This window comes from Peromyscus californicus, unplaced genomic scaffold (genome assembly GCF_007827085.1).
Source record: "Peromyscus californicus insignis strain IS unplaced genomic scaffold, ASM782708v3 Scaffold_7__1_contigs__length_154581171, whole genome shotgun sequence".
Lineage (NCBI taxonomy): Eukaryota > Metazoa > Chordata > Mammalia > Rodentia > Cricetidae > Peromyscus > Peromyscus californicus.
In genome coordinates, this window is record NW_026294595.1 from 99868772 (window position 1) to 99883889 (window position 15118).

At 44.3% G+C, this 15118-nt stretch overlaps 1 protein-coding gene across 2 annotated transcripts in view; it reads right to left on the minus strand.

The window, feature by feature from the left end:
• The window catches only part of Fbn1 (fibrillin 1), a 211211-nt gene that overhangs the window by 177820 nt on the left and 18273 nt on the right, over window positions 1-15118 (minus strand). For both annotated transcript variants that reach the window (XM_052722762.1, XM_052722764.1), the window contains 2 exons: window positions 5183-5265; window positions 3392-3490 (listed from right to left, as the gene is read on the minus strand). In XM_052722762.1, the coding sequence (XP_052578722.1) occupies window positions 3392-3490; window positions 5183-5265 (182 nt within the window). The remainder of the gene's footprint in view (window positions 1-3391; window positions 3491-5182; window positions 5266-15118) is intronic.

Below are 15118 nucleotides of genomic sequence, written 5' to 3' on the forward strand. Positions count from 1 at the left end.
TTTTTTCCAAGATAAAATATTTTCTAAATTTTTATTTATGTGTATGTGTGTGTATCTGTGTGAGTGCCTGAGTAGACAAGAAGAACATGTTTCTCCTGGAGCTGGAGTGACAGACAGTTGTTGAGTCACCTGGTCAAAGTGCGGGAAAAGGAACTCGGGTCCTCTGCAAGAACAGCCAGAGCTCCGAACCCCTGGAGACGGCCATCTCGCCAGCCCTCTGAAGAATTTATTTGTTCGTTTGTTTACTTGTTTATTTATTATGTGTGTGGGTATTTTGTCTGCACCACGGAGGCCAGAAAAGGGTGTCCGATGCCCTGGAGCTGGAGTTATAGGTAGTTGTGAGTTACCATTATGGGTGCTGAGAACTGAACCCTGGTCCTCCGCAAGAGCAAGGAGTGCTCTTTACCACTGAGCCATCTCTCCAGCACCCTGAAACACTTCTTCATCCTAGTTATTATGACAAGTTAACATATATTTGCAAATGTATGTGTAGATACATATTTAAGGAGAGTTGATGTAAACTCAGTCAATAAACATTATAGGACTTTAAAAGAAGCAAAACTGCTCAGGACCCAGCCCTAGCCTCAGAAACTGAAGAGGAGTTCTAAACAGAGCTGGAATTAAAATCCAGAAGCAAAACAAAAGGACATGGCTCCGACCTTGGCTAATCGTTCTTTTGCTCCTGTACCTTAGTGGCCAGTGGCCAGAGTGGTGCTGAGTCTAAGGGAGTGAGCTGAGCCTTTCCGACCCCGGGAGAATTTTGCTGGCTGTCGTTCCAAACCTGTAGAGAGATGTCTCTCCGTTTGGGTTCCACAGGGCGTTCGAGTCAAGCACCACCTGTCAGAACAGCTTCCTTCCTCCCTTTCCTCAATCAGACGAGGACAATAAGAGCTCAGAGGCCCACAGTTGCCGGCCCTCCATCACGCCATCACGTAATAAGTAGAATTTTTTTCATAGGCTACAGTGATGAAGTGATCGGAGACAGACCTATCCAACCTGCAGCCTGCAGGCTGTGTGTGTCCCAGGGTAGCTATTAATACAACCAAATACATTTGTAGACGACAGCATTCTAGCCTAATATCACACAGTTAGACACACTGAAAACGGACCCCTCTTAGCAGAGCAGGTAGCTGTATGAAACCGTCTCGGTGATTGATGGTATCCCGTTAACAGGAGAGTCATCATGTGATCTGTATATGCTTATGAGTATTACAGGCTGGCCACACCTTCTGTAACACAGCCCACCTGTTCCACTAAACGTGGTTTCAAAAGGCCAGAAGGGAATTTTGACCAACCTCAGCTACACTTAATTTTTTAAACGTTGCCATCTTTAATTTTTTTCAAGCTCTTAAGACAATGTTAATTCTGAGAGTCCAAGACAATCATTTTTAAGACTCCATATACCTCAAAGATCTTGATGAAGTGATAGCCTCTTCTATATCTCCACACAGCTCCTGGGCTTTGCCCAGTGCCCAGGCAGCACAGACAGATCCGAAGTTTCCAGAAAGTACCATCCACAGGGCTCAGCAGACTCAAGTCTCTAGCTTAAATCTGGCCTAGGGTCTTGCTGCTCTACTCCTTCCAACCTCAAGGCTAGTTTGAAGCATACCAGGACCACACAGATACCACCTCTGGTCTTGTTAAAACCCTGTCCATGTCTCATGATTTTTACTCACAGAGAAGTCAAGAGCACTCACATTATCATTGAATTAACTTTCTATCTGGACACTCAGTTGTAATTTTTCTTCCCTTAAAGTGCTAATCAGATAAGAGGCCAGCCTAAGGGAAGGGTTTTATTCCTCTCTTGATAATCATGCTCTTTCCAACACTGATGCTGTCCCTCCTCGGCAGCAGCCTGAGGTCTTTCTGGTAGAGGTAGGGATGTCCTGTATGTGCCTGAAACTCCCAGTTGACTTCACTCTCTCTTTTCTGTTCCTCCAACTCAGGTGCGCTTGATGGGTAGACTCTCCTTGTACATGCAAAACCAAGCTAAGGTCAAGTAGGAATATGCCATGCTCAGTGTGTGGAGTGAGACACCCAGCCCATGAGGAAATTGCTATCCTGATCTCCAAACAGCTTTATTCAGTATTAATCCATCTTTAATTGGGTTCCAGCAGAAGCAAACAATTTCAGCAAAGGTAGTTTGCTTGGGAGTGATTCCAGGCAGCACCACTGGGGGCTGAGGCTAGGTCCTGGTCAGGAATTATAGGAGACAGTATATCCCAAATCTCAGAGCTATTCAAACTGGGAGCATAGAAGCCAGAGCACTGGTCCAACACCCTCTCCACCAATCTCTCACTGATTGAAAGTTGATTCTGTGTCCACTGACCCCGAAGCCCTTTTCACTTCCTCTGCTCTAGACCATCCCTGGACAGAAAAATGTTGACCACGCTTTCAGGCCAATTTTATGTGCTCCCCTGTGAGTGCCAAGGGAGGTGCGTGGGCACCAAGATGGTCTGCTGTGCCAGACAATCCATCTAAGCCAGCTAATGGGCTACTAAAAGCCATAACTTCATATGAAACCTCTAAGCAGAGAGGGAATCTTGACACAATGTAGTCTCTACTTGCACCAGACGGAAGAGAACACACTCACTCCATCCCAGTGTTCCTGAAAATGTCCTCAAATGTGGACTAGCAGTAAGGGGGGTGCATTTTCTCCCCAGAAACTGGGATGAAATAGAAATACACATTTGTTTTGCCTCGGCAGTAGTTGGGATATCGAGGGCTGTTTATACAGACATGAACTTTAACTTTTTAAACAACTAATAAGGACTCGCCTCCCAGCGCCCACATTTCCCCATTCCAATACTTTGGATACCACACTTAAAATAAAAGAAACAATAAAACCAGAAGGCAATGGCTCTCTAGCGTAAACTGAGTATGTTTATGTGGCCAGACAGAATAAATGCCATGTCTTATGTCATGTCCGCATGTCACTGCCTCTCATGCTTTCCTCATGGAAAGGCAAGTCTCTTGAGTTTCAAATAAGTTTTTCATCAGATCAGTTTCATATTTCAGTAGCACAAAAAAAATGGCTAGTTTCCTGGAGCCAAAAATGTTCATTATATGATCATTTCAGTGACCAGCTTCCTCCCCCAGTGTTTCCATTAGAGATACAGAGATGAACATGGCTTACTGACATAGAAGGCCAGCATCTTTATGCTCTTCCTACACCCCATAGGCAATTTTCCTGCACAGAGTGAAGGAGGGAAGTGGGAGGCTAGATCCAGGAGCGTCTTTCCAAGAATTCTGGGCAGAGTAGAGAAGGCAGATGTTCTAGCGGGGGGAAAAAATGTATTGCAGGGAAAGAAAAAACCTAAAAGCAAATTTAGGAGAAAATAGGGCATAACCACATAAAATAATATCGTCTCTAATGACATGTTAGACTCACTGGATCTGGAGCCACAGGAAGGCGATATCTGACCGGACGGGCAAGTGCACATATTTGGCCTCGAGCAGAATCCATCCCCACAGGAATGCCGGCAAATGGCTGCAAATGAAATCAGAAGTCTATCAGCACACGAGTTCCTCAGCACACAGCTAGGCACAGGAGCTCAGCGCTCAGATGAGGGGCCTGGACCACTGGCCCTTGGGTATTCATTTACAAAGCAAATCTAATGGAGTAAAGAAACCCTGGTTTGAAACCAGTAACTCCCTTATCAATATTGGTAGCTCTCTGTCTTTCTGCTCATTCAACAGGACCCAAAAGCTCAGAATCCCTGGACAAGCTAATGAAGAGAAAACAAAACAAATAAAAACCTTGTAGCTAAACATGTTTATATTCTCACAAGAACTCTGCTCTTATATTAATTTATAATTTAATAATGGAAACCTTATAACAGTGTTCTTGGCAGATGATTTTATTGTAAATGTTTCATTGTTACTCTGTTCTGAATTATACTGACAGCCTTGAGGGGAGAATCCGGAACCCGCCACTTAGTGCTGATTATATAGTCAGGGAAACATTCACATCATCAACGTCACCCAGAGCCAAATGGTCTGCTAGTGTCCGAAGAGCCAATTAACTGACAGATGACTTAGAGTTATCAGCAGACTAAGGCTCTGTCACTACTTCTTAGACTTACTGGAACAGTATGTACCTTTGTCCAAACTCAAGTGTCTTGTAAGATGCAAATGTGATGTAAAAGGCTAAAATAATATACAGGGTAGAATGTGCATTGAAACATGGAAAGAGATTTCATAGATATGGCAAGGTGTTATTAGATGGGCTATCACAGAATCACAGCAATGTTTATTTTGATGCCTAATGAAAACATTCTACAGGGAATTCCAAAGAACTAGGGGAAAGGATTCAACTGTCAGTTCCTTTAGAGAATTCCATATTCCATCATCCCCCCCCTTAGCAAATGTTTGTTTATTTACTTTATTTTATTTGTGTGTGTGTGTGTGTGTGTGTGTGTGTGTGTGTGTGTGTGTGTGTGTGTGTGTGTGTGTTTAAACAAGGTCTCTATGTATAGCTCTGACTGGCCTGGAACTTGCTATATAGACCAAGCTAACTTCAAATTTACAGAGATCCAAACTTCTTTGCCTCCCAAGTGCTAGGATTAAAGTGTATACCACCATGCCTGCCTTTGTTTTAAAAGACATGGTCTCGTTAAGTAGCCCAGGCTGACCTCAAGTTCTCAATCCTCCTGTCTCAGCCTCTGGAGTTCTGGGATTATGGTGCGTAATGCACATCCAGGTGGGACTCAACTTCGGATCATTAAAATAAGTCCCTGCCTTTGCTCTTTGCTAAGAGCTAGACCTGCTTTTGCCCTCAAATTTAATAGACATGGTTTGGGGAGGCCTGGGCATACTACAGCCAAACAGGGAGGGATTAGTGAGGAAGTCAGCAATGAGGAGCTTTTGTTCAAAATCCCATTAACATGATTACACTAATCTATGCAGCCAGGAGCAGCATGTGCAAACAGCACACAACTTTAATCAAAGTGTCCCCACGACTCCATTCTGTAGATTTAGAAATGTTCGAAAGGAAATCACTGATTAAAGAGGGCAATGCTTTGGAAAGCTATTGTGTTTCCCAGAGGGCATTCAGAAAATGTAGGAAACTCTTAGCTGCTGGCGGCTGGACTAGAAACACATCAATAGTATTCGGCAGCAAGTATCACCCTGCAGCTAATGCCACACTATCACGCGAATGACAGATTATCTGTTTACTTACGAACAATACACTGATTTCCACCCGGTAAGGTTTTCCATCCAGGACAACAGTACGCGTTATAACGTGATCCACAGACATTGGGTCTGAAACAAAAACACAGAATTCCATACTTTGAAAAATAAGTTATAACCAAATAAGAGAAAAGGAACACCCAAGTTATTAAGCAGAGTGAATCCCAGCAAACAGAGGGCAGTAAATTTGGCGGCCCAATCAAGTTGAGTAGTTTACAGCATTTGGAACATTTTAACATAATGATATGGTAGGAAGCCCTTAATACCAGCATATGCACAGTACAGCAGGCCATGAAAACCCAGTGATGCCAGAGAGAGGGCCCACCACCTCAGTGCACGGATGCGAAAGCCCATGGAGCTACATAAACATTTAAACCAACTTCCTACAAACCTGGATATGAAAGATCATGTTAAAATCTGTTACATGCAAAGTTGTAAATGTCTACTCTCAGAAACTACATCTTTTCCCCCTCTGGCCCAGCTTACCTCTAAAATGTTACCACATTCTTCCTTTCACAAAAATTACAGGAATTCTAACTCTACCATCAGTCAGGAAAAAAGGGGGCCAAAACATATAAATATTTCTTTAGCAAAAACTTAGAAACAGCCAATACCAGAAATCCCTGGAAAATAAAAGCAGTGTCACTCTGAGTTCACTGTTTACAGACAGCTTGTCACATGTCTTGGAGCAAAGCCTCCATTCGGAATCCAGGGGCTAGATCTTTAAGAGTTCCTGAGGGCAACTGGGTGAAGGTGTGGCTACCCCTGTATCAGAAAGGCAAGATGGAACACAGACTGAGAAGAAGCTGGCCCTCCACTGAGTGCATCCTCTGAGGCTAAACATCCATGCCAGTTGCTGGCAATAGCCAACTACAAAGTTCATGTGTTGAGTGCTCAGACCTGAATGGGACCGCTATATCAACCCCTGACCCAAGGCTCAGGGGACATCATGGGAGAGGGGACAGGAAGAATATGAGAGCCAGAAGACCGGAGGAGAGCAGTGAGCTACTGTCCTCTGGACCTGGCATGGCTGAGGTACTCGTGGACTCACAGCAGCTCTGGTTATCCACTCAAGCTAGGCAAAACTGCAGAACGGTTGGGGAAGGGATCATGGGACCTCCCACCCCTAGCGGAGGGACTTTTGGAAGTTGATGGCTGCTGGGGGAGGAAGTCACAGCCCCTCATCCATGCCCACATGGGCAGCAGTAATTGGACTCAGTAGGTTATTAACTAAAAAGGAAGAAGAGGAAATGAATGAGTTGGAGCAGAGACATGGGGAGGGGGGCTGGGAGGAGCTGGAGGGAGGTAGTAGGGGGTGGGTGTGATAAAAACACATAATATGAAATTCTCAAAGGATAAAGAGTATTGTTTTTTAAAGGATCACATGTTTTATAGTCAATTTCACAAAACAGAAGACATTCCGAGGCTTTCTAATATAAATACCACAGTCCCTCAAGGATAAATCTTCAACACAACTGCATGACTAAACCATATTTCTCAGCTGGGATACATCCAAAATCTAGATGCAAAGCCCTCCTGCGTGAACTCTATCCCCTTCTCTACCTCTTGAAGGGCAGGGGACTCAGGTAGAGTCTGTGCCTGTCCTTTACCTTTTCTATAATTCTAGAAATTCTGGAACAATCTACAGCATACCATATGCACTCCAGACTGCCTGATGTCAGGGTCAGAGGGGAGCATTGAGGTGACAGAACAGAACCTTGAACTTCATACCTAGCAGCGTGAAGTATGGGTGTCTACACTCCAGAGGCATGATTTCATGGCCTCTCTGGTCTTCATTTATTTCAGCACACATTGTGCTCATACAACGTTTGCCTTGCCTCCAGTGTGTGTATGCATGTGTGTGTGCATGTGGGCATGCATGCAGGCATGTCCATAAAATAATGGACATCCAGGTCCTGGAGGTAAGAAGGAGAATAAAAGCACAAAGCACCATTACCATCCAGATGGGGTCATCTCACCTACTCAGCTTCCTCAGAAAGAGACCAAAGTGTACTAGAAATGTATTTGTGAGACAGGAGAGAAGGCTCAGCACCCACATGGCAGCTCACAACTATCCCAGAGGGTCAGACAGGCTCCTCTGGCTTCCACGGGAGTCAAACATGCACATAGTACACATACATACGCTGTGGGAATTCATTCCGCCAATGGCTTTGGGGGTACAAACCCTAGGATGTGGCTTTCTATGTACGTGACCCCTTAAGAGCAGAGGGAGTTGAGACGTGCGCTCTCTCTCCACTCATACAATTAAAGCTTTAGGAAAACATAATTTAACTGCATGAATCTTGTCATTCAGTCCTGCATGTGACGAAGTCTCATTTAGTCCCTTGCGTGACAAAGTTGCAACCCAAACTTAAGTATGCAGAACATTCTGGGCAAGTAAAAGCTTGGAAGGAAATGTATAGGAACATAGGATACAGGGATGTGGGAGGAGGGTACTCAAACACTCTAAATTCTATCAGCTTAAAATGAGAGTCCAGCCAAACTCAGTTGCCTCAACCCTTCCCCATCAACCGCCCCTTACAACAGCTCTGTTGAATCCAGCCCATCCCCCAAACCAAATCCTGGGTGGCTTCACAAGCCCCCTGAGCCTTTGCAGGGTGCCCAGTGGTTAAAGGTGCTATGTTTCTTCAAGTAAAAACCAGGACTGTCTGACGTAAATGAGTCCATTTGCGGAGTGACAGCACGTATAACACAGTGAAGGAGCTAAATGGCAGAGGCCCCAGGGTCAGTCATTTCGGTCCTCCGAAGCAAGATAGTCAAAAGATTTTCCCCCAAGGTATCAAAAAATGTTAGTACTGTGAACATCATTGTTTTTCTATATTTAGAATCATTCTATCATCCAAATCAGGGAAGACTATGGAATTTACCACAGTTACAGAAGAGGGAGTTAGTGTTGTAAGTCTTCACAGTATAAAAGTCACAGCTGGGGAGAGGGTTCAGTGGGTAAGAGCTCTCGGTGTGCACGGATGAGAAACTGAGTTCAAATCTCCATAAAACGCTGGGTAGAACCACCCACGTGCCTGTGCCCCCAGGCACTGATGCAGGCACAGACGGGAGATCCAGGGGGCTTGCCAGCCGCCAGTCTAGTTCTACATTCAGTGAGAGACACCGTCTCAACAGACTGAAGGGGTCAGTGATGGAGCAGGGCACTCGACATCCTCCTCTGGCCTTTACACACGTGCACACAGACAGGTACACTGAAAATACACTCACACATTAAATTTGTTTAATTATTAAATAAGGGCATAGGTGGCATGATTTCAGGAACAAATTGGGAAGAAAGGTTTGGAAATCAGTAAGACGACTGAGCCAAGAACCACAGGTGCTAAGAATATTACATGGTATCTAAGAACAACAGACAAATAAAAGTTATGTTCTTGAGTCCAACCTGGTCAACATAGTAAGTACCAGGCCAGCTAGGACTACACAGTGAGATCCTCTACCCCACCCCACCCACCCCCACCACAACAACAAAAACACCAAACCACCCCACCAAAAGAAAGGAAGCAGAGGGGATAAAGTATGCATCTCTCCATGAGCTAAGCTGTCACATTCCACTGTAAGAAATCAATGGCTACTGAGTCCAGACATAGTGGCACAGGCGTAGTAGATGCCACCACAGAGACATGTGTGAGAACTGAAGATAGAAAAGACCGCTGGGGAGGCAGTGGGGAGACTGCGTGCTTTGCCACTCTCTTACTGCCCTTACACCGCTGCTCATGCTTCAAATCTTGAATATTCGGCTAATAATCTGATCCTCATCTTCAAGCTAAGGCATCATTACTTTTAAACTGTGAATGCGGTCACCTCTCAGCAGAACATTATGTTTTATTAGAAGGGGGAAAAAATCCTGCTTCCTTCTCTAAGCCCTTTCAACAGAGCATCACCCCATTTTGCTACAGCTTCTTTAAAATCTACAGAATTTTGGACTGTGGTTGGCTTAATTCACATCATGACTTTTTGTTTGATAATTTTATTTTTACTTTCTTTTTTGTGTTTTGGTTGTTGTTGTTATTATTGTTGTTTCAAGACAGGTTTCTCTGTGTAGCCCTGGTTATCCTAGCACTCACTTTGTAGACCACACTGGCTGACCTCAAACTCATTGATCCTTCTACCTCTGCCTCCTGAATACTGGGGCTAAAGGCATGCTCCACTATTGCCCAGCCAATAATTTTATCTCTTATAATAAATAGCATACTTTTACATTTTCAGTTGTTTCAACCAACATCATCATCAGATGACAGTTTTTAATCTGGCTCTCCTTTGGCTCCACAGAAAGTGTTATAGATACACAATTTCTTCCCTGTGACTTCAGTCTGGAGAATTGTGAACTAAGGGAAATGTCTTACACATGCTGGGTAGAATTTGTTCTACTTGCACACAGACAAAAAAAAGCTCTAATCTAGAAACTAATGAATGTCTTGTTTTAGTTGGAAGGCAGTAAGACATGTAAAAGGAGACACACTGGGCTGTCTTCCTTATAAAGGTTATTACTCTAAGATTTCAGTACAAACAGCATTTATAAAGAAGACACATTGTTAATGAAGTCACTCTTGTGTAAATGTGACTTTCTCTTTCTTTTCATCATCCTCTCATCTGATCTCCTTGAACATCATAGCTAACTGCTCTGTGCAGATTAGCCGTTGACAAGTTAAGAAGAATTAAAATTCAGAGGGAACAGAACTTTCCACTAAATTCTAGGATTCCTTTCTTATGTTTTCATAGCAACTCTTTGAGGTGAGTACTGTTATTATTATCTTCTACTCGGAGGAAATTAGGGCCTCAGGAAGGTTAAACCAACTACCAACATCCCGTATCTTAGAAATGTGTCATGGGTGAATCTGAACTCAGGAAGTCTGCACTTGGGTCTATTCTCTTAACCAACAAATTAGGGCACAGATGTATTCAGAAAGGAAGATGATATTCTACTCAATGATAATAAAAGTCACAACATGTCTACTGATAGACTAGAGATAAGGGATAAATTGGTTTTTACCTGTATTCTTACCATCCATGGAATAAGAGGGGAATGTGTATATATACTACTTTCATCATTGGGATACTTTAAAAAAAATAGTTAGGTCTTCATCTGTAACTTCTCTTCCCCAACTCCATTACCCTGGGGGATGGTGAGCCTCAACAGGCTTGCTGTTGGAGCCAGTTCAGACACAGCACTTGGAGGCTGTGTGGGCTAACTAAAGCCTCTCTCAGTAGAGCAAACAGCTGGGCTCTACCACGTCTGACCACATCATTGCAGGAATTGGCCTCTGTGCAAGATGTCTGCAGATGTCCACATTCCTCTAGCCAGAACCCACTTCTGCAAGTTTGGCCTGTCTAACAGCAAGATAGCCTTCTGCTTCCTCTCCTAAGTGCAAAGCCTTTTCCAAATAGGGTGGGTGTAATAAAAACAAAGTCAGAGGGCTTTTATTTCATGTAAGAGTTTCCCAGCCTCTGCAGCAATTAGATACTTGCTTAAGGTAAGGGCAAATGAGGCTGACTCTGTGCCACAAGTTACATGCTATTTTGACCTCTAAAGAAACACACTTTGACCACTGAGTATAAACACAAAGAAGAGTCAAGAAATCTGTACTGTCATGTAACAAAGGGTGCCCAGGACCCATGTGACATGTACCAAGATCATATCTTAATATCATACAGCTCCAGAGTTAGAGCCTTTCACTCTCCAAACTGTCCTAGATTGTGGAGCAATAAAAACACCGGAAGTGGTTCCATCTACAGTCAACTACACATCATAAAGCACACAGCCCAGCATGCTTCTCCCATCCCAACCACCTCCCTTTGTTATTTTAACACCTTTATCCTGATCCTCTGGGCTGAAAGCAGAGGTCAAGTCTGCAATGATGTGAATACCACATGTAACTGTTCCAGCCCATCTGCCAGTCACAACAGTGTGAGTAATGGAGGCAGCTTCCATGACCGCCTCAGGCCTCAGCCAGACACTCGGGATCAGAGACACACTTCTGGCTTGTCTGAGCCGACAAGACCCAGGACACAGACAACCCTGACTTCCTACTTGGAAGGTACAAGCCAACCAACCTCTCTAATTTACTTCAAGAACCTTTTCTTAACAAAAATCATCAAAAATACTATTCTACAACAACCTGAAAACAAACAGAAAGCCTAGTTAATGCTCTGGGTTTTAATCCTTTGTCCCCTGCTTGTTTTCTCTGGCGCCAGTCAACTAGTGACGCCAGTGTCTTCTCTCCCCAAACTACGGCCTGGTGTCTTTTTCTCCTCCTTCCCTTCCTTCCGTTTCGGCCTCCTCCCCTCCTTCTCTTTGACCCTACCCTTTTCTTCTCTCCTTAGTGTCCATTTTCAGGATATCTAGAACGCAATGTTTTGTTACCACCTTCAACTCCCTGAATCCAAGATCACACAGCTCACCTTCTTGTGCAGCCGGCAAGTTCACCACCATGTAAATATCAGATACATGATCAACTCGCCACTTCGCCCACAAATCACAAAGCCGATCAAGAGTGTGATGTGCCCAGCGTGGAACCAGTTCTGTGTTCTCATCCCTCAAAACGCATCTGTGCCAACATGACCGAAATCATGAAAGGATTCCAGTTAAGGGGCATTCTATGAAACACGTGACCATCCTCAGTGGTGCCGCAGTCATTACTAACAAGACAGAGCTTAAACGTTCTCTGTGGCTTAAAAAGCCATGCTGACTAAATGTAAGATGTAATATGGTAGGTACCCTGTGATGGGGGCAGGATAATTAGGCAAAAGGCAAGGGAAAGAATTGAAAATGGAGTTCAATGAAGTGACTATGCATCAGTACTTGTTCATTGATTGCAATGAATGTGCCCTGAGAGGCAAGATGCTATTCACAGGGGACACACACTAGGCCCTCACTCCTGGCCCATACAGCCCTGGAAGTTGGAGACACAAACAGCTCTTCAAACCTGGGAGGCCACTCTCAACTGACAGCTAATTTAATCCTTTTAGAACCTCTCTTGGTGATTGGAACATCCACATGAACGTGTTTTTCTTGGGGGAAAGAAAGGAAGAATTTAAAGCTCAAAACGTCCCCGAGGTTCATTATAACAGGAAATACGAAGCTGGGCCGTGAAAAGCAGCGGTCCAGATGTTTAAAGAAAGTCTCTAGGTGCGGCAGGTCCTGATTCCTCTGAGGCGCCAAGCACTTTCTGCTTCTGGTCCTCTGGAATAAATAGTCCTAAGAACACAGGACTCTGCTCAGATGCCTGGGCCACCTGAGTCTCTCCCAAAGTCCAAGCAGAAAACAATTAATTTGCTATGCTCTGGGGCCTATCCTCTGGAGTGTCATTTGTCTCTGGACACATGAAAAGAGCTCACATCAAGTTCACAGACAGAGGAATGTTAGCCCCAAAGCAGGAACTAGTTAGCCCTTGAGGGGTAAGGAACACTTGCCTTAAAAAAAAAAAAAATGAAGGGGCTACTTTTCAGAGTCCTGTGACCCTGGACTTTACCCACTGAGCTCGAGGTTGGCCATCACAAACTCATTGATGTTTGTTTTCACTCCTGAAGCCAGAGCTACATTATACTTCTCCAAATGGTAGATGAAATTGTAGAAATGACTGAAAACATCAGATAAACAAAAAGGGCTAATGGGAGCCTTGAACGGCTGGGCAGTCTGGGGTAGCATATGAAATCCCCTGTTCCCACCTCCTTGGTATCTCCTGTACTTGAACTGGGGAATTAAGACAAACCAGGATTCTCACACTTTGCAGAAAATCTCACACCAAGAGTTCTGCCCGGTGAGATGATCTTTTCAGAGGGTTCTTCACGCCCCAGGGAAAGCAGCAATGGGTCCAGCTTAGAGGAAGCAGGGATTATAGGAGTGCAAGGTGACTCCGAGCTTTAGTTCTGAATGCTGGCAGCTCCTGGCTGCTGAGCAGATTGGGGCCCTAAAACTTCCTTTCTGTCTATTGGTATCCAAAGGTTGGAACCGCCTTCCCAAGAGAAAGAGTGTGACTAGGTGGTGGTTTGGTCCCCAGACTAGACAAACAGCAGGCTTTCAGCTACTTTATCAGCTAAATAGACCATTGTGGACTGCCCTGGGAACATAACCACAGCTTACAACGTTTTGTGGGAAACATTCCATAGCAGGGAACCTGAAGGAAACTTGGCCATGTAAACGCATGGGCCCGGAGAACACAGCCTGGGGCAGACCAGGAGAAAGGGTTCCACGTACACTGCCGTAGAGAAGCCATCATTCATGCTGGGTGAGGACTTCTAGTATAGCTGCCTTGGGGTCACCATGCTGCTGTCAGTGGCCCCTCACCCATGATCTGTAAATAAGCCCAATACTTTTTTTGGTTCCCCAAGGTGAGTTGTGATGGAATGGAACTTTGGTTTGTCCTTATAACCTGAGGCACGGGAATGGAGGGTGGAGGGAATGGGGGGTGTCAGATGTTCAAAGATCCTCACATTAAGTTTCTAAAAAGTCAGAGGAAGTTAGGCAAAGGTTCACAGTTAGTTTGAGTGTCACAGCTCTGAAGGAGAAAGTATCCTGTCAACTGGGAGTCAAGGAACACCACCAAGTCACACCACACAGCAAACCTCACTTAAGATTTATTGGGAAAGATACAAGAGAGTAGCTGCCTCTGTCCAGGAGAGGATCAGCAGAGAACTGAGCAGGGTGCAGGCTTATATAGGGTTTCTTAGAGGCGGAGCTTTCCAGGGTGGCCTGGGATTAGTGGGAATCTGGGGCCTGATCTTGGGGAAAGCTGAGGGATTGGTGGGATTCTGAGGCCTGATCTTGGGGCTTTTTTTTTTTTCTGTATGGCAGAGCTTGACCCCCGGAGTCTCGGGGGGCTTCCAGTTAGCACAATTATTTCACTGAAGCTAGCACTTGATACTGTTATGGTCTAAAACCTGATAGCTCTTTTTTCACCCTTGCGACTAAAAGTAAAGTTGTAATCATTTACATAGACGCATATGGAAAAGCAATAAAAGCAGTGTACACTTTAAGGGGATTGATTAAATTAGCGATTTATCCAGCTCCTGTCATATCATGCTACAAAATAAAAACAGTAATTAGCAAATTTGGGTGAACATTATGACTTACAAAATGAGTTTTTCCCCAAACCCTATCAGAAAAACACACTGCCCTGCTCATTTGCAGAGGAGGAAATGGAAAAACTAGACTAAGGACAGAACTTGTTTTAAAGGCTACACTATGGAGACTTAAATCACCAAGCAAAAGGCAAAAGAATTTATGAATAAAACATTGCCAGATTCGTGCTGAAGAGCTTTGGAGCAAAGGGCAGAAAGATGTTTCTCTAATAGTCCAAAGAAGATGTATCTTGCTTTTCACTAATCTGTGCAACAGTTTTGTGCTCTGGTTTTCTTTTATTAGGTCTGCAAAACAAAACAAACAAAACCCACTTCTTTTTAGACTGATTATACAATGTGTATTGTGGTGGGGTTGATGTGAAGGGAATAGATCCGTGTTTCTGTTACTAACATAGTTCCTGCAGGGTGAGTACACGGCCAGCTCCCATGATTAAAAAAATGTGTTAGCCAACTCTCAAATGGTAAGGGTTTGAGGAACATGCCACAAGTGTCTGGGTGGGTAGGAGGCAATATAATGATTCAAAATCTGCTCTCCACTGATACCCACTTGAGCGTAGAGTTTGACTTGTCTTTGGAAAAGTAGAGGCAGGCACCCTGTCCAGTGACCTAGCAGCTAGCTAACCTTGCTTAGGAACACAGTGGGCCTCATGAAGTCATGGTGACCCATTTCATGAGAGTCCCTACCCACTTCCAGCATCACAGATCTCCCCTAAAATCCAACATGAAAGCTTTCTCTCCCCCAGGTGACAGCAGCATTGTCCTCCACAGGTGCCAGGGCCAAGACACGTGGGACAGTATTTATATTTCAAACTACAAATCA